Consider the following 21,272-nt stretch of genomic DNA (forward strand, 5'->3'; position numbering starts at 1 on the left):
CACAACACTCACCAAGAACTTGTCATTGAGGTTATATTCTAGTATAACTTATAGCTTATCTTTTCATATCTAGTCACTACTCAAGGGAAAAATTTCAAAATTAAAACTGGAATTTTTATTTTTTAAACCAATTTACCAAATTTCGGAGACCATCTTAGTATCTATGGAAATCATCCGACAATAAAATGAAACAATGAAGACACTGTAGAAGCCCAATAGTATTCAATAAAGACAAAGTAGAAGCCCATTTTTATTGTAGTTAAACATCTGTGGAGATTTGTAAAAGATTTAAAAATGATATTTCCTGACTGGGACTTCAGGGTCATTAGAGGCTCTATAAGCACAGGCACTTGTCTATGAAAAAATATTAAAGTATACAGGAAATTTGTTTCCAGAGACAAGTGTTTGTGCCTAGTAGTAATAAAAAATAATATATTCAAAAAAATATTTTCTGCACTCAATTTGTACGCAAAATTTAAGTTTATATATACTATACTATATCTAAATTCTATATAATTTTCTATTATTTAACTTGACTATATGAAAGCTGCTTTGCATTGAAATTAATACATGTAATAGCAATTCCATGTCCATTGTTGTAATATTTAAGGAAAAACAGAGCTGTATTTGAAAAGCAGGCCACCATCAAATCAAAATCTAACATTAGCGACTCTTCAAGTTTAAATGGTCCGAGACCACAATTGTCGTCCCTTGATTTTTGCTGTTCACAAATATAGTCCCTAGTGTTGACAGTGGGTTACTTGCCATTAATTTTTATACCCCTTCCAAATTTATTTCTCCATGTTTAATGCCTCAAATTGCAAGTAGGGGGTGAAATTACACTAAAAAAATTTTGGTCCAGAACTTTAAAGGAAAGTAGTGATTTGGTCCAGCTGAAAAAGGTTTAAAATTAGCACTTCGGAAGCTGTCAAAAGATTTCAAGACGCCCTAAACATAAAATTGTCCATATTTTGAGTTAGAGCCGATGAAGTTTTCTATAATTTTGATATAATTTGTCCCAAAAGTAGTACAACACACTATAAAAGTTTCTTTGAGAAAGCGCAGGTGGGATTTTTTTTTTCATTTATGTCCTAATAGAAATGCACTACGAAATAATTGTGGTCTCGGACCAAATACTGTACTGCCATTCCTATTCTAATAGAATAAATACCTTTATTAAGTTCAAAATTATACATTTCTAATTTTCCATAATATGACTGCGATTGAGGAGCATTTGTGCCCATGATTCATACAGTCAACTGTGGAATTGGTTGCAGACAGCATCCAATCAAAATTGTTGTTACATGCAAAGTTTCATTAGAATTGGATATATCTTACCAACAAAAAAAACTTAATGTTAAGGATTCTAAATCATATTGGTTAAGTATATTTAAGTACATATACTACTAAAAATAAATCAAGTATCAACAGTCTACAACACATTCTTTATAAGCAGTACTTATTAGGTATCTAAAAATTTCAACCATTTATTAATTTGAGTCAGTAAAAATTATAATTTCAGATGACCCCTTACATAAAAATATGTTGAAGGTTTACCAGTTGACAGGCAAATATCTCAAATATTGTCTGTCAGTTACATTTAATCCAAGTGAAAACAATCCATATACAATTTTATTTTAATACTAATCAAATTTTAATTATATTGGGAATTGTACATGTACTCCCACTCAGTTCCACAGAAAGTGAATCCTTTGGACAGTGGTAATACAATGAACTACTGTTGCCTTTATCTATCCACAAGTACCTGAGTTTTCAGTTTGGACACATGGGTGCTAATGCAACATGTTACCAAATATATTCTTTTAAATAACTAAAATAAAAACTTGTATCATCTGAATATAACCATGACATGAATCAGGACATATTGTTCATATTGCATTTAAAATGTTAAGATGGAAATGGAAAATCAAGACAAAGAAAAACCAGAGGTAATAAGAAGTATTAACATTTTAAGTAGTCATAAAATATCCATATTTAATTGAGAACAACAAATCAGTGGAATTTCATATTTTATACTGTGGATTCATGTATTTTGTGGATATCATTTTTTTGTGGATTGAGAAAAAAACTTGTATTTTAATGGATATTTTATGTATTGGTTTTGCAAATCAGAAAACTGTGAAGACAATATCAATGACAAAAACTGAAGAATAGAGAGTATTTCCTTTAGTGTTGAAAAAAAGTTTTGATGGCACATTGAACTTCCCTTTATTATATCATTGTATGTTTCAGTTTGTTAAATATTTTATATGAAAATTATCATGCTTAAATAAATTAGTAAATTTGATAAATGGAAAAATTAACCAAAAAGAATGCAAGGTAACTAAGACTACTAGGATATAAACCTCTTGATAATACAATTTACTTCTTTTTGTCAGATTACTTAAAATTATTCTTAATTCTGAAATTACTAAAACACTACAGTTATTGTTCTTAACAATTAAAAGTAAAAATATTGAATTCATATTTTTATTATAAATTATCTGAACATCAAAAAATTTTACAAAAGGGGAACAGAGTAGCAGAATTTAGTTTTTACATTTTTTATATATTTGACCATTTTCTTATTTTTTTTATCAATAAATTTCATCAATTCTTAATTTTGATGGAGAAGACAAGTAAAATCCAATTCTTGCATCTATGAATGTTAATGCCTGTATTTCAAAAATGATGTCAAAATCATGGTATATAACATCTGTACTGCAAAATCCTTATAAAAAATGGTTGTATAACAATTTATCCTCCAAGAATTATTTTTCCCAACATATCTACCACAGCTGTGCCACAGACATTCGCATTGGACAAGATGACAAACTGTATAAAAATTCATAAAATTTGATATAAAACTATAACATATGTGACAACTACTGCTAATAATATAAATAAACAAGACTAAGTAAAAATTATCATATTTCTAATATATACCTGAGAATTCTAGGAAATAAGTTGGTAAAAACACTAAATCGCCACTGTCATGAAGATTTACATCTATTTTATATTTTTTTTAATATATCGGTACTTCAAGTTTATAACAGAACTATTCCTTATTCATTAAAGAATGACTGTTGATTTGAAATAACTATCAAGACATTTGGTCTTTAAAAAATCTAGATTTTCCTAAAGTCATTGAAGCATTAGATACAGTTTATTTTCAGTAATATGGGTTGGGCTATATAAGAGGGCTGAAAAAAATGATATACATGTAAAATTTTAGGTATGGTAAAAACTTTAAATATAAAATATATATTCAGAAATGGTTGACTTTTACTTGAGTATTTCAGGAGTGAAATTCATTGATATACCATATAGCAGGTTATTTTCGCAGGTGTAATATTTCACGATTTGAATTGAATAAGGTATACGAAATATTTTATGGTTATTATTTTGGCAGATTTAAAACTTTTATCAATACCTTTGCATGAACACTTTTAAATTGGCGGAATTTATTTTGGTGATTTTGTTCTATTGGCAAAAATAAGCGAAAATAACCCACTATACAGTAATACTTTGGGTATAAGGTATTAGAAATATTAACCAAAATAATGTTACTGAAACCATTAAAGCAAAGGGACAAATATTAAATTGATCAAAAATGGTATCACAAATAGCAAATGTTCTCACATAACTAAATCATTCAAAACTAAGTGTAAAAACAGCACACAAAAAACTGTGCTTAATCTTAAATAGTAAGTTGTGTAGGAAATAATGCAAAAAAAATCATGCTGTAATAACCAGCATATTGCATAGTTTTAAATGCACATTAAAATAGATATTCTAACAAAATAATATGTATTACAAGTCAAATAAATTAAACAAATAAATACAATTGTTTTTGTATATATTATATTCGAAATGTGGTTAATTAAACAAGAAAATGAGTTAATCATATGTAAAAGAGAAAACAGACATTTTTAGATTTTTTTTTAATTTTTTTTTTTTTTTCATTGCCAATACATGTGATCACAATTTTTTTGACAATGTTAACAATGAATAACATTTAGTTATAGATACAAGTTTATCTGGATAGATGGGTCTATCCTACATTCTTCAATATTTTTGTGATTCAAAAAAGAGTAAAAAAAATAAATAAAAGGCAAAAAAACCAAAGAAGACTATTTAATTACCTTTCCAGCAATGTAAAATAAATAGTTTCAAATTCAAAATAAAAAAAAAAAAGTCTGGTTTTATCAAATTTAGTTGTACCAACAATTTTCTCAAGTTGAACAATATATTACAATACTGAAAATCTGCAAACTTATATGTTGTATTTTTTTTTAAATAATAGTATTCCAAACTGACTATAGCAAATTACAATAGAAATGGACTAGTTCTGTAATAACCTGCTTGTCCCAAAATCTCTGATACAAGTGATAATTAAAAAGATTCTCCACATCTCACACCTTTTTATATCAACCACAGAATCCTCCAGCATCACTGTGTTAATCAAATTTGTGTCTATAAGCCCTTGAGTTTCAACACTCAAAGATTTCCTTTTTAGAAAATATCAAACTCAGACAACTGTTTGATTTAAAGATTGTGAGTTTGTAGAGTTTTAAAAAAAAAAACACAAACTTTTGAGCTAAATAACATTGTGTAAACTTTTCCTGTGTATTACTGTTGTCCGGGATGAAGTCTGTATACTAACATTCTAGTATTATGAACTCCTGTATTGATAACAAGGTGTTTAGAATCAGCTGTGAACTTCATCTGTTGGACATCTAAGGGTATCTTCAGTTTGACGACGTCTGTTCCTGTAGTGATGTCCCAGAGAATCAGCATGTTATTCAGACACCTAGAGGCAACCCATTTACTGTCTGGTGATATAGCAATGGTGACCACCTGCAAATCATATTACATGTCTTTTAAATTATGAAAAACATTTCTACATTATTTTTTCTGGCTCTTGAGATTTTTTTGACTCACGAGTCATATAACTCAATTATCTCTTCACATTCAAGCTCAAAATTACTCTTTAAAATTATATTATAGTTCAACGGTAAATATATAAAAATATATTGTTTGCATTTATTTATGATGACTGAGATGTGAACTTTACTCATGCAATTTAGATATATCTTTTACTAAACAAATGCTGAACTGAAAAACATAGGTAATCAATTATACAAATTACAAAGTGTTTCTTGTTCTGCACAGTATGTTAAGTAATTTAAAACCAGAAAAGCAAAACAAATATTGAGTTATAAACTCATATGGAGTTATAAACTCATATGGAGTTATAAACTCATATGGAGTTATAAACTCATATGGAGTTATAAACTCATATGCAATTCTAATTTCAAAGTCAATGGAGGAGCATGGACTATTAATCATAAGAGATATTAGATGGTAACCAGACCTACTCCACTGAATCCTTGTCATAGAATAAATTACTGGCAAAAATTGAAATGTAAATCTTGCATTATTGCATTAAAAAAATAAGGAGATGTGGTATGTAATAAATAGAAATTAATACATGGCCTTTTCCATATCAGCCTGAGTATCATCCCGAGACCCCCATATCAGCCCAAGACGGAGTCGAGGTGTTGATATGGGTCAAGGGATGATACCCAGGCTGATATGGAAAAGGTCATGTATTAATCGCTTTATCATATACTTCCGACAATAGTTTTATGTAAGGCAAATAAACAAATGCAATAACTAAAACAGTCAAAAACTTTATAAAGAAAATAAATTATGAATCAAATATACTATAATTGTCCAACAACAGCATCACTACCTCCTTATATATGTATGGAAACATTTCCTATAGAGGCATTTTGAAAAATTTAAAGTTTGGAAAAGTTTTATGATCATTACTACTCCATGTTTGTTGTACTCTAAAATGATTCATAATTGTCAATGGCATTTGTTAGCAAGTACTAAACTATCCCCACAAAAGTTCCCGTATAGTTTGACGTCGTCATAAAAAACATCTGACGTTACAATGGAAAAGTAAACAACCAATATCGGAAACACCGGAAGTAACTTGCAAGAGAGGCACTATTATGGGTTTTGTGCACGAGATGCACCTGATATGGTTTATCAGCCCGGGTGGGAAATTATGGCTTGTGTACTTTCGCTCATTACACATATGCAAAAGCTATCATATTAATGCTAAGTATATGATAAACAGTAATAAAAATGCATTAAAGTCTGAATTTGCAAAGTATTGATGATAATGCTTATATTTATATCAATTATTGCAGCTATATGGTAAATTCTTATACCAAACTGGACATTACCAGAAAAGAATATGCAACCACACTGACAACAATAATAATGTCAATCATACTTGAAAACAATAACCAAGTCTTTTTCTTGCACATAATTCATTGATTGCATGTGACCCAATTAAATAAAAAAATATTCTTACCGAAGCTGTGTGCCTTTTCTTTGGTTCTTTTCTTCCCACTGGAAAGCCAGTGTTGGCCTCCCACACAATCATGTAGCCATCTTCAGATCCTATAGCTACATAAAGTCCATCTTTACTTTGTTCCACTGCTAGACTTGTCCCTTCACACGATTTACTCAAGTGATCGGCTCGATACATAAATCCAAGTTTTACTCCCTTTGTCACTCTCTGATCAGATTTTCCAGTAGGAATATCCCAGAACACAACCCAACGACGAGTGGTGACCATCATGACATTTCCTTGATAGGGGCAGACAACTTCTCCTAGATGTGGACTCTTTGTCAGAATTCGATTACATGGCATTAGTCCTCCTGTAGCTTGTGTTTTGTCTATAGCATAAAACCTGTGTTTATGAGACTGTGGTAAAAATCCTCCACCTTGTTTACGCCATGATGTTTGGATATCAGCATATTCTTTTTCAAGAATTTTAACTCTTAGTATGAGATAGCGTTCTGAATCATTTATGGACAGGTCTATTCTCTCATAAGCCAGCTTCTGTTTCAACAGAAATGATGTTTTTACTTTGAGAAGACTGATATCTATTATTTCAATAAAATGAGTCTTTTCACAAGTTTTCAAGACATATAATGTCTTATGATCTTTTCCTTGGCAAAAACTTTCTACATGTCTGATGCTCATTTTCTCCAATCCTTCTTCAAAATCATACACTTTTAAAGTATGAGCTTGACTGTCTAAAACAATACACATTGAGTTTATAGTTGCTGATACTTTGTGACCAGTGATTCCCATGTAGATTTTATCTTGAAGTTCTACCTTATCCACGGACCAGATCCTCAAATTTTTGTCTTCTGAAGCAGTTATGATGCAGTGTCCTTTGAGGTCAACATCAAAACCAACAATATCCTTCTGTGCCAGTAACTCTGAACCCCCACCACTGACCTCTGTTCTAGATGATTGATCACCATCAGTATTAAGTAATGTTGTCAGCTCCCAAATTTTTGCTGTATTCTTTTTGCTCACTGTGACAACTTGATCTTCAAGCACTGCCACTTTCATGATTTCATTTTTTTCAGCCTTGAAATCCCCAAAGTGTTTCCCTGTCTGTGCTTTGTACATAATTATCTGCCCTTGGTTGTCTCCAATAAAGACTAAATCGTTGATCCAGCTCACTCCAAAGCTTGTTATAGTATTATTTATGTTTAACTGTTGGACAACCTCCCCATTAGAGATGTCATACACAGCTACAAAGCCTTGTTCCAACCAAATGGCAGCCAGTGCATGGGAATGTGCTACAGATAACTGCAGTAACTTAGAAGAGCAGTCCTCAGTGATAGTTATTTTGACCTCATCTAGGTCAACGACTGTCAAAGTTCCATCTGTTTCTCTATTACTACTTCCTACAAGCAGGTTCTCATTAAAACCAACTGCAGCAAGACCTCTGGTAAAAGGATGACTAGTTTTCACCATTTTTCCATTTTCTGCAGCACCAACCACATGGATTCTAATAACTCCATCTTTTTCATTTTCCTTTTCACTAACAACAGTATTTATAGTGAAAATAATCTTTAAATTGTCAATACTTGTAGTGATAATGTTAGAAACATCATTTGCCTCTTCTCTCAAGGTGATGAAGTCAACTTTCTTGAAGCTGTTTGTATCCAATATTAGAACATCACCATTGCTAAATAATATTGTCAAATGTAAGAAATCAGTACTGAGACAAACTATTGTGGGATACATCTCTTTCCCTAGATCTTCAAAAATATCAGCAAACTTCTTCATGTTTGTAAGTTGATTATGTAAATGGAATATCTGAAGGCTGTCCTTGCCTAAGTTTATTACTCTTTTCTCAGAATGATCCATTATGGGTGGCATTATTGGCTTGAAGTCTTTGTCATGGCTTAGTTGGTTAACATCATTATTAATGGCATCATAAACTAGGTACCCTTTTTCATCATCATCTTCCTCTTTCACATTTGTCATCAAAACTGACTCTGAACCACTTGAAATGATATCGTTGACATCGTCATAGATCTTCAAAAGAGCTGATGAAGCATCTTTTCTTGGTGCAAGACATGGGAATACTGGTATAAGTAAAGGAGTCTTACTGGAGTAGACTGTATCTTTAGCTTGCTGCAGTAATTCCTTTAGATATTTCTGATCCTCATCTACATGTAATTGTGAAAGTAGATTAATTGCAAGGTTTGTCCCACTTTCATTTCCTGATTTTGAGACAAGGAAGTAATTTCTTAATAGAGCCACCTCTTCATCATCTGTTTTGTCCAAATATTCTGTCATGTCGTCCACCAAGGTTGATAAAGGCAGGGCTTGCATTCTCATTGTCAAGAAATTCAAATTACAAAAGCATTCTGACTTGGCAATTGAAGGATCTATCTGATCTCCAGCATGGGTAATGTGATATGGGGCAGCTATCAGTTTTCTTTTATTCTTCACAACAAGTGGTTGTTTTGTGACTTGTCTGTCTGCATTCTCCACTGTCAGTTTTCGCCTGTGAAGAGTTATGTCCCTTTGAATACCATCATTGGCAATGAAATATTCTGCTAAAACCTTGTGTAATTTTTTGCCTGCACTCCCTGTTGCATATCTTCCACGAGCTGTCTCAATGAACTGCCTATGATACCAGTTCAGTGTTGTTTTACCAAATGATCTTCTCTCTACAATATATTCTCTGAGATCATATCTTATCCTTGCTACAATTACTGGTGGCATTCGTACAATGCAGGGGACTGGTGGATTATGATAGCGGTAAATATCATCTAGAACTTCATCATCACAAGATAACACATCCTCCCATTCAATATCAGAAATACCATTGTAGGCAACTGTAATGTAACCTAGAGCATGGCTTATCAAAACTTCTCCAAATTTCTTTTCCATGTTGTCAAACAGCTGGTTAATGGCCCCTTGTACAGAATCTTGCAAAACAAGAGCATGATCTAGTGTGTATGAGTTCCAGCTGACAGCCTCGTCTAAGATAAGTTTTAGAAACAATGGACCTCTGCAATTTCTGAATGCGCTAATTATCTGCTTAGTTTGAATTTGTGTAACAGCTCTCTCTTTTTTTGCAAGATATTTGTCAATCATTTCAAATCCTGTATCATCAGGTAAAGACGGAACTTCTACAAAGTTTGTAGTATCTGGAAACAGTTTCTGTAATGTGTCTAAAATTTCATGTTCCCTAGGTAATGTAGATACAATTATCCTCAAGTTTGATGGGAGGATTATAGGCAGCCAATTTAACAAGTAGGAATCATCTTTTGCTGTAAGCTGATCTAGAGAGTCCAAAAGAATAACAATTGGCTTTTTCACCTTGCTTGACACTCGACGTAAGAATCTTGGCATATATTCTATTAGGTTTTTCATGTTTTTGTACCCAACTGGCTCCATCAATAGTTTTGCACAGTCAGCAAGTTGTCCACAAATTCCATATAGTACATCATATATGTTCAAACTATAACCAGATGTGCCTAAAAATCTTATGATTCCAATGTGAGGCTCCATTTTAAACCATTCTGGCAGACTCTGCAAGATTTTGGCCATAACAGATGTTTTTCCAGCACCTGACGGAGCATACAGAATAAGAGGCCTTCTGGACTTGTCCTTTAGAATATATTCTTTGGCCTTCTCCAAAACATCAACTCTACCACAGAAAGTCTCGCATTTTAGTTTACAAAAGTGTTGATGATGCAGTACTTCTTGATAGTCTGAGTAATATTCTGAATCTCTAATCAGACCTTTCTGGTCTTCTCTGGCCTTATCAATAAGTTTGCAAATGTCTTCGATAAGATCAGCACAAAGACGCCTGACATAATCACGTTGCTCTGCATGTTTTTCAGGATCAATTCCACCACTATGCCATTTAACTTGATACTTATGGATTCGGCCAGATTTCTTCAATACAGATGGAATTTGTTGTCTTACTTTCTCTCTTAGCAACTTTGCTTCTTCATCAATTACCATCTAAAAGTAGAGTTTTCAACAATATTGTATTAACCACTTGTACTTTAACATTTTAAATACTTTGTACTAATGATTCTTAAAAGTTAGAATATTTCATAATACTGTGGATTCATTATTATTTGTTGGATATCAATTTTCGTGGATTTCGTGGGTAATGGTGAACCACGAAAAAGTTCAACAAATGACAAATGTTCTTTAGGCTTGTATGCAGACTTTCACAAAACCACGGAATCAAACATCAATGAAAAATGTATGTTTTCCTCAATCCACGAATATTGGTACCCAAGAAATTAAATGAGTTTTACTTAAATATTTTAATTACATGGTGCATTTGATGATTCATAACTCAGGTACAAAGAATTATTTGTCTTTGAAACTTTCAATATTTGAATAAAAAAGAAAATACATTACAAGTGAAATTGATATGTAAAATTGAGAATGAAAGTGGTGAATATGTCAAAGAGACAACAACCCAACCAAAGAGCAGAAAAGAGCCAAATGCTACCATGCATGTAATTTATACAGATATTTGATTTGTTTACATTACCTTTGTGGCAATAAGAACAAAAATATGAAGTTTATGTGCAAACATAGTTAAATTCAGTTATAACAAATAGTCTATTTGTTTAAGACATTCTTAAATTATAACTTAGAATGTTTATGAAACAGTTTTTAATTTCATTTTTTTTTCTTAGGTAAAAGTATAATTACATTTTTTTTCTTATGGATATCTACTCAAGATGCTTGGAGATCTATTAATTTCTGTTTTGCCAATATACATGTAGCTGCCAATATCTTTATATAATCACCCACTTGGTTGCCTCTGGGTTATGTGTTTGCCTCCAGTGCAGGAGGTTGTGATTTTCAAAACCACTGCTAGGTCTAATCAGACTTAAAATATTGTTTCTGATGCTTCTCCACTTAACATTCAGCATCCTCCAGAATATGCATATTAATTTGCCACTGAATGTTAAGCAGCCATCAATCATCACCATTTAAAAAAAAATGTAATTATTTTTTTTCCTGCAAAAGCATTGAAAGGTATTTCAATTGTATGAGTACCTTTCCATTTTTCATTTTAGTGTCGAAGTATCTTTTAGCTGTATCATCTGTGATATTATTGCCATCCAAACCACGTAAATCTCTCTGATAGGTACTGGTATGAAGATTTGGTTCTTTAGCAGTCAAGATTCCTTTATCAACTTCAATCTCAGTAACTGTAATGTAAATGGTTATCATATTGAAGAAAAATATGTTTAAGAAGTGTAACACAGGACACTGGGTCTGAAGGGTTACACAGGACACTGGGTCTCACCTGTTTAAGAAGGGTTACACAGGACACTGGATCTCGCCTGTTTAAGAAGGGTTTCACAGGACACTGGGTCTCACCTGTTAAAGAATGGGTTACACAGGACACTGGGTCTCACCTGCAATTGCAGAGTCCTGTTATCAGTTAAATACAGCAAAATATAAAAAAAAAGACTAATAAATGCATGAATTAAAAGACGGTTTGGGCAGATAAGAATGCTGCGCAAAATTTTCCAATTTGACTATCTGTACATTATTTCTGCTATGTCAAGGTTAAAACTGGAACTGTTGGTTCAGTAAAGGGTTTTCAATATGAATAAAAATTTAAAACTTTTATCTTTAGAGTGGGGTGCTCATTTTCGCCATATCTTTCCATGTTTTCTTCAGTTTATGTTCAGGTCCTTATGTTTTTGAAGTATACTGATATTTCTATATGAAGATAACTTCAAATGCAAAATATTCTTAGTTTTAAAACGTGTTTGTTTTGAGAAAAATCATTTAAATGTTGGATTAAAGGGTGTTTGAAATTTCCTGATGTTTTGTCAACCAGGGACACGTATTCGCCGTTGTTACATATCAATTTAAAATCAAATAACTGCAACTTTAAACAATATGTATCAAATAAATTTCATTATAGATGAATAGCAGACATTTGAAAGGTGTAAAAAAAACTGAAATTTAGGGCAATCAGTCAAAGAATTACTAAAGAAATACTTCTTTGAAATCGTTTTTTTCATTCAGGAAATTGGCTGAAAATCGTTGTCCGTTTTTTCGGTCCTTTGCGGTAAGTGCTGAAAATTGGTCTCATTTTCAAAAATTATCATATTTGTAATAAAAATATAATTTACCTGCATATTTCTTCAATTTCAACCATCCTTTCAAGTTTTTACACCTCAAAATCATAAAACAGCGAAATTGTGTCCAAGGCGAATATGAGCGCCCCACTCTACATGTTATATAAACTTACTAAAATAAATACTAGAAACTTAATTTTAATCTATGAATGCCTGGTACTTCTATGTTCTAAAATAGAAGTTTTTTTCATTATCAATTTAAAGGATTATAACCTGAATAAAAGTATTTGTGTAGTTTGTCCTTGTTGAGTTGTTTAGTATTACAGGCTAAAGTTGCTGCTTTCCTCAGAAGTGTCTGTAGAGATGTAAAGGTTTCCTCCCAACCCATTGTGTCCTTAGCTCTTGGTTCTTCACATCCAGCAGAATAATCTCCATAGAATGTAAACTGTGATCTGATTGGCTGAAAGTATTACAATTGTCTTGAAAACATTTACAAAGGTTAAAGAGTAAATAATACCTATTAAGTCACTGCCATTGAAAGCTTGAAATAAAGCAACCATTCAAGAGGCTTCACTCATAAATTGGTTACCTGTACCTCAACAAACAATTCTTATATCTAAATAAAGTCCAGAACAAAGTTTTAATACTGCAGGCAAAACACATTTTAAGCTGTAATGTGGAATTTAATCAAAACTGAGGTTATTCATATATGATTTTTTAAGCTCAATAGCAAACTCAACAATACCTGTAAAATGTAGAGAGGTGGTTTAGCATTTTCATCCAGTAAATACCAAACATCCAATAGTTTAATATCAGGTAGAGAGTTTTCCATAGAAACTTTCTTTATGATATCAAATTCTTCCATATCAATTTCTACTGGGATTGGTCTAAATCCATATCTATCACCTGATATAAACTAAAATATAAAAAACAAAATTGTAAAAACTATAAAGCTTAGCAAATAAAATTCCAATGCATTTTACATGTCTATTCCTACATTAGAAACCTGGGTAGTGATATTCTAAAGACCAATTCTGTCTCTTCATTTTTATTTAATTTAACTTAATTTCTTGCATTTCAATTTTTTTTTATTTTGCTTCTTACTTTAGGTATACAACTGAACTGAGACCTTTCATAGGAATATCTCTGTTTTCAAAAAGGAGTTACTTCCCCTCTCATGATATAATAATAAGTGAGTCCACATTAGTTATTGAACTGTTAAGTTGTGATATCTCTTTTTGTCATTATACAGTTACTTTCTTAATACTGCAAAAACTAATATAAAAAAAGAGAATCTATAAATAAAACTTTCACCAATAATGAAATAAACACTTGTCATAAACATCAAATGGTATCATTACACAAACTTTTAAGGAAAATGCACAAAAAAAATCAATTAGTTTGAGTGCCACCATCCCCTCACTTAATAAATTTTGGAAAGCCCTTTGTTTGTTAAAGCAAAAAAAAATTGAAATGTTGGTAGTAAAGTCTTGATTGAAAGTTATTCAACTTACAATGAAATTAGGTCCTAGAGAAAGGTTCTGACAATTTTCTACTTCTAGCAAACAAATTTTCTCTACAGAATGGTCGTTTTGGCTATCTTCTGTTACACCCCAACGCATATCTACTATCTGAAAGTCGAGGTCATATTTGGCACAATATTCCTTCAGGAGTGGATTCACATCTCTGACAATGGCATTTCTTTCTGCTCTCATATCTGAATAATAAACATTAAAATAATGATGTCTTCCTTTTGCATAAAATCTGAAGGCTATATACTAACCCTCAATGGATAAGTAGGGGCTCAACAGTAAACCATATGTAAACTTATAAGATTGTTCCTTCTGACTGTCAACTATTTTATACTAATGGTATTGCAGTGGGGTTTAAGGAGAACTTACGGCAATATTTCTGATAAACATTTATCACTTTCATTCAAGTATTTATTGATTACTGCATATTTATTTTTTAAAGCATACATGGAAGTATAGCATGAATTTAATAGAGTCATTGGTAAAATAGGTAGAAGCTTGTTAAGATGTTTTGACATATGCTGACATAATAAATCAAATGTCCATTTGGGGCCACATAAGTTTAATTGAGGTCTCTGTAAATTAGCTTTGGTGGTGATATTTTAAAAAGTAAATTGTCAAGTAGGACATAAAAAATGTTCTTACGATTTTTATTGACGAGCATTTTTTTTCAAAAATCTGGACATTTGGGTTATTTTATTGTTCCCAAGAACACACCTTTAACTAAAAGTCAAGCTCTTTTTTGACAAAATATTCTTTTATAAGTCTCTTCGTAAACGGCATTGTTTTCAGCCAGTATTTTTTATATAAGTGCATTTCTTTTTGTATAGGCAAACAGTTCAGTATTTAATTTTGCATTTTAGAAGAGGAGAACATATTTCATATTAATAAGGATTTTTATTTACATGATTTTCAAAAGAACAATAAATATAAACAGTAAATACAGCAATAGGAATCTAATACATGGTTCATATTCAAGTTGAGTCTTGTAATTTCAGAGATGATTTATTATTCTAGTCAGACAGCCATTTCTTCCATTCAATAGAAAGCATGTTCATATAGACCTTACAGACATTATTCATCTTCTTAGGTCAGACTTAAGAAAAGATGAATAGAAATTCTTGTAAGTTCTGTGCAATATATGAGGCGCCATGACTTACATCAAAGGTTGTTTAGTGCAATGCTCTAACAAGTTCTAACATCCACTACAAAATTTATAGCTTCTGAATGTCTTGACTAAAGAATGAAGAAGTCTATGAAACTTTTCCCTTAATAACCTCCGGCTGCTTTGCAGAAATACATATCAGAAAATAAGAAAGTTTCAAATATTCTTTTCTGATTATGAAAGGAGGAAGGTTTGACAAATTATTTATCCCTCCCCCCCTTTTGTTAGTTTTATTTTACAAGCTACATGAGTGAGATTCTTACCAGAAAATGTTGAGCTCATGAATATCCTGACTGTAGAGTGAGGTAAATTAGGTAGATCATCCAAACATCCTTCCAATAACTTCTCAAACTTAGCTTCAGCTTTCTTCATCTGTTCTTCTGTTGTTTTGTCTGAAATAAATCCAGCAAACTTATATTTGCATGTATTAAAGCATTACACTGAAGCTAATCAAAATCTAAAAATTACATAAATAGAACACAAATGGATTTATTTCTTCTTACAAGTATATCTTTTAAGAATATTCAATGTATATTTGGTCAAAAATACTAAAGTGCATTTTACTTTTTGGTGCCAAGTGAGATACCATTATACTCTCTCTGAGTGAGATACCATTATACTCTCTCTGAGTAAGATACCATTATACTCTCTCTGAGTGAGATACCATTATACTCTCTCTGAGTGAGATACCATTATACTCTCTCTACTTGTAACAAGCTGAGTGAGATACCATTATAATCTCTCTACTTGTAACAAGCTGAGTGAGATACCATTACATGTATACTCTCTCTACTTGTAACAAGCTGAGTGAGATACCATTATACTCTCTCTACTTGTAACAAGCTGAGTGAGATACCATTATACTCTTTCTACTTGTAACTACCATTATACTCTCTCTACTTGTAACTACCATTATACTCTCTCTACTTGTAACTACCATTACACCCTCTCTACTTGTAACAACATTTTGTATGCTTTCATTTTTGTAAATGGTGTTTTTTTTTACAACTGCACGTCATTTGTTATAATTGATGATTGAAAAGTCACTCAAATTCTTTATTTGCCTCAAGCTCTGTGCACTGATTTTCCTTCCTATGATAAATGGTACTGCTGATTTCCTTTCCAAACACTTTCAAATTATTGTGAACAGATTTGATAACTTGAGTGCATTTTGACAAATTTCAGATTCCCAGTGTAAAAATGGTATTATCTCCCCTTGCTACTATATCTCATACCTTTCAGCCACAGTTACATGATTGTTTGTTCTTTGAGTTATTGAGTCATAAATTTTTGATTATTACTCATTCTACAGCACAGGATCAAAAATTGAAAAATATTTTGTTTCTGTTTTGAAATAATTCTAAATTTTTGTAAGATTAGAGCATCCATTTTTTTTTATATTAGTGTAACTCTTTTACTTAATTCAAAGTTGATAGTATACAATGTAGGGATTTAGACCATTATGCTTATGAGATATGAAGTAAAATATTTTTTTATTGTATTGAATCTTTTATTATGAGGGGGGATGGACCTTTATCAGGTGTTTTCAAGCTCGGGATTTCGGGATTGATCCATTCAGGATCCAGGAATTCTTTTTTCAAATTTCGGGATGTCAGGAATTAAATTTCCCTCAATTTGAGACTTCAGGATTTCATGTTTTTAAGAACACGATTTCGGGATCCGGACCCCTATGACCTGCCCTCTATTATAACTTTCACAGAAAATTTATTCAACACAGGAATAACATAGATCCATGTGCTTGAAAGTAAGTTTATTTATATAGATGTTTATGTATGTATTTCAACAAAATCTGTCCTACTAAGACTTCTAACCTATACAGAAATTATTTTATCAAATTGACAAAAAACACTCAAGACTCAAGGTATCATCAAATGAAAGTAATTCAAATTTATATACCTTAATATATCTTTTTTCTTTTAATAGTTAAGAAAAAATTATGATGTTAGAATAGAAAACCAAATATACCATTTGTTCAACAAGTGAAGATAACACATAGTGTAAAACATTTATAAATGCTTTATTTCCTCCATTAACTAAAATAACACTTTTTATCTTAAGACATGAAATGAATCATAGAAATTTCATCAAAAAAAGGTAAAATCTTTGATCATAAATTATATTATGTAAGAAGAACTATATTTTAAAGTCTTGCTCCTGTTGATGTATATTGTGTAAGCTTTGGATAAAACTTAAACAATGTCAAAATTAAACAAGATTTTTTTACAGTTATATATAGAATAACTATGCATTTACTAGAAATATAAGATTTATTTGTACAAGGCTTAGAAACAAGTTGTATAGGAGGCTATGCCAAACATTTCAATTCTATTTCCAGCTGAGTACAAATCAAATTTTTATTTCAGGCCATGTACATGTAAGTTATTTCTCTTTATACTGCAACTCTTACAACAGTTTCAAATCAAATATTTTGGTGAAGATTTCAAAATTTGCTTATGAAGTGGAAAATTTCAGCAAACTTATTATATTCTTAATCAAACTTCATAAATAAAACTCTACAGAGTCAAAGTCATAAACAAGGGGATATAAGGTCAGTGACTGTATATCGCAAATTAATTTATGGTCAGTTGCATTTTTGAGAACAATTGTATATTGTTTATAATGAAATAGATTCCATTTCATTTTATTTTTTTTACAACACAATATTATTAGAAATATATATCAACTAACTTTCTTCCTTGCTTGCTGTGGGCTGTACATTTCTGCAAAAGAAAATATTTTATTTTTATTGTGGTAAAATTAAAGTAAATAACACAATATAATATACAAAATAAAGACAAGATGTACAGTAACTTATATCTATGCTCAATGTTGGGGACTAAATATGAGGATCTTTTTTTGATTTGCATAACACTTTAAATAAATTTTTTTCCTCTAACAGAAAGCAGAACTTAAAAAGAAGTGAAATTATCATATGTCACATTATATGGTTTAACCAGATGAAGCTTAGTGTCATAAATCACAAAGTTAAAACTTGTTAAACTATTACTGAACAGTGACATGACACTACAGTATTGTATTAAAAAAGTGTGTAGAAACCTTTCAGAGTCGTGGAAAAGAGTACAAGAACATTGATTTATTGTTGTTTGCTTTACATCCAGTGGCAAATATTTCATGTCTGTCAAGGACAAAATAATTATCAATTTATAAAATAATGAGGTTCTGTAACATGGGTCAACTTAGATGAAATCTCTCTATTCTGGCAGGATAAGGCTGAGAATTTATGCATCATGCACAACCAAACAGACCATATTTCTTTCATAAACCCAGTCACCCTTGGGTACGGTAAAAAGATGTGATGTAATATGAATTTGTAAGAAAAGAAAAAAGTTGCTGATGTGATTAATTTTCTTCAGTCTTCACCTTCTTGAATAGGCTAATTTTTATTTTAGTTTCTTGTGTATAATTCGGAGTTTAGTATGACATCCATTTTCACTGAACTAGACTAGATATTGGTTTAGGGGCCAGCTAAAGGACGCCTCCGGGTGCTTGAGTTTCATGCTGCATTGAACACCTATTGATGAACCTCTGCTGTAGTCTTTTCTATGGTTGGGTTGTTATCTCTTTGACACATTCCCCATTTCCATTTTCAATTAAAAAGTTTTTCCCCCCAACATACTTGGAAGTTTTTGTAACAGGTTTTGTCACTTTTGGTTTTGTTGGCTGTATCTTCTTGACCATCATATTTCCTGTATCCAAAAAGGATGACTGTCTTGTTATACCTTGACAAACATAGAACACAAATAAATATAAACATTTCATTTTTCAAGTTCAGATTGAATAGTGAAAAAATATTAAAAACATTATGTGATTCTTTATTTTTGTTTATCTACTGATAAATATTTTTAATACTCATAAACAAAGCAAAATAATTCAATTTTGGATGTAACACGTCTTCTGATTGGCTGACGTTTTTTTGTTATGAGCCCATAGACATAATGTTGTCATGTGACGGTGACGTCATCAACGTTTTTTCATAGTTTTCTACGGTTTAAAATGGAATTTAGAATTAAATTATAAGAAGTGACTGTAATATTTTTTCTGTCTATTCGAAATAACATAAAAAATGTGGTGCACACTGTTAAATAACCCGCTACACTTGTTATTCAGTGTGCACCACATTTTTAATGTTATTTCTTCATTGACAGAAAAAATATTAGTCATTCCTTTAAAAGTGAAACTTTAATATCAGGAAAAAAGGTCATTGATTTCTCTTTTGAATTGTTTTACATTCTGTCATACATGTGCCGTTTGAAGCTTTAATAGAAGAGAAAACAACAACACTGAAGCAACATAATCTATATTTTATGTATCTTGCAAACCAACATGGCATTTGTGATGTTTAATAATTTTCTAATTCAGATAGTGTGATAAAGGGAGAGAATCAAAAATTGAAATTAATTCCATTGCTAATATACATCTGGTACTTTGGTTAAGTATAAGTTAGCTTGAACCTCCAGAATTGCCTACTTTAAGGTATGGGTTTTATAGGTCATATGGTGACCTGTAATCGTTCACATCTTTGGCCTTTTGTCTTAATGGATAGTTATCTCATTGGCAATCATGCCATATCTTTTTGTTTGTGTTTTGTACATAAAAAATTCCAACTGGATAGAAGAATCAATCATTGTAATTACTGAACCAGAACACCTCACAAACAAGAAACATTAACTGAAAACATCATTTATGTGTGCAGCAAAGATTAACATCTCATACCAGTGACTTTTCATTTGAGCAATGTTCATATTAAATACAAAACAATGCAACAAAGGGAGATAATAGCATAAAAGATAGAGGCTGCTATTCTCTTTTCAAAGGCAATATAGACAAGTCAATTTGAACACATTTTAAAACAACTATCTTTCAACATATTTATGTCACCATAAAGATAAAAGTGAGTTTTAAATGGTAATATCATTTCTTTAGAGATACAATGTACCAATTAACAGTTTCTAAACTATCAAAATCAATATACAAAACATTAAGCTTATACCTTGCTTTTTTTTAGACACAGATGTCCTGTCTGTTTTAGCAGAAGTTGTAGCCATAATTAAATGTTAACCCATTACTCTGAAAATGAAAAAAAAAAATTATTTTAGCAAAATATTCAAAAATCCATTTGATTAGAATCTAATCATAAGGCCAATATTAATAATTATTTTTTTTTCAAAGAAACTGAATAATCTGGTTAGATAATTAAAAAAAAAAAAACTGTTTTTTTGGACTGAAGTCCATTAATGATTTCTTATCCCTAACCAACAAGCATTTTCAGTATATCAAAATTTGAAGTGAATATTGCATGATTGGACTCTACAATGTATATATATGTCATCCTTTTTGGATTTCCGACTTGAGTGATTATGTGGAGATCAACATAAGAAAACCCCACACAATTTAAGATGGGAATAAGCTATAATGAGCTTTTATTTCTTTGATGAAAGGGTTGCTGCTCTTCAAGGAAGATATCAAACCAAGAATTCCAAGTGGCCAAGTTGAAATCATCCCCTGAAAATTTTACAGATGCCACTACAAGTAGGTTGACCGTAACTTGTGGATTATCTCTTTCACAGATGGGAATGAATATGCTCCAATTGTAATTACCCATTCCTGTGTCAATGATGTGATCTGCAGAGTCAAATTTTCACAAGGTTTGTGTTAACTTGCCCAACACAACAGGTGACACTATATTATCTGCTTAATTACCCTTCCAGGGCACCTACATGTAGCTCAGATCACCCCAAGTTTTTGGTGAGGTTCATAAAGATTAGTCGTTAGTATTCTTGTTTTGTTTTGTTGAATGTTGTCAGTCTTTAGGTCTTATATCTTTTTGGCCATGGCATTGTCAGTGGGTTTTTTAATTTTTATTTAGGTCAGTTTGAATATCCCTTTGGTATTTTTACGCCTCACTTTTAATTATAAAGAGTAAAGATATTTCCTTTTAAATTTTACAAATTGAATTTAAGTTTCTTCATTAATACTAGTAAGAGCTGTCTTAAATTTACAGGCAATACAGATGAATATTTCTACATACACAATTTCAACTTCTATCATGAGTTTTT

At 31.2% G+C, this 21,272-nt stretch overlaps 1 protein-coding gene across 1 annotated transcript; it reads right to left on the reverse strand.

Annotated features, from left to right (window-relative positions):
* Nucleotides 1-4,579: 4,579 nt before the first annotated feature.
* Nucleotides 4,580-20,286, reverse strand: LOC143045858 (uncharacterized). Its single transcript, XM_076218665.1, has 10 exons — nt 20,207-20,286; nt 18,833-18,935; nt 17,884-17,915; nt 15,438-15,566; nt 13,992-14,194; nt 13,223-13,393; nt 12,751-12,937; nt 11,438-11,592; nt 6,395-10,375; nt 4,580-4,860 (listed from the first exon to the last, which is right to left on the reverse strand). Exons 1-10 carry the CDS (start codon nt 20,259-20,261, stop codon nt 4,633-4,635), a joined length of 5,244 nt encoding a protein of 1,747 aa, XP_076074780.1. The 5' UTR covers nt 20,262-20,286; the 3' UTR covers nt 4,580-4,632.
* Nucleotides 20,287-21,272: the final 986 nt, after the last annotated feature.

This window comes from Mytilus galloprovincialis, chromosome 9, assembly GCF_965363235.1.
Source record: "Mytilus galloprovincialis chromosome 9, xbMytGall1.hap1.1, whole genome shotgun sequence".
Lineage (NCBI taxonomy): Eukaryota > Metazoa > Mollusca > Bivalvia > Mytilida > Mytilidae > Mytilus > Mytilus galloprovincialis.

Excerpts from the sequence above, each read along its gene's own strand:
- LOC143045858 (XM_076218665.1), bottom strand. The coding sequence starts at position 20,261 with ATGGCTACAACTTCTGCTAAAACAGACAGGACATCTGTGTCTAAAAAA. Across the intron at positions 18,936-20,206 it reads TGTGTCTAAAAAAAAGCAAG|GTATAACAAGACAGTCATCC; the intron begins GTATAAGCTTAA and ends ATGTTTGTCAAG. Across the intron at positions 12,938-13,222 it reads CACCTCTCTACATTTTACAG|CCAATCAGATCACAGTTTAC; the intron begins GTATTGTTGAGT and ends TAATACTTTCAG.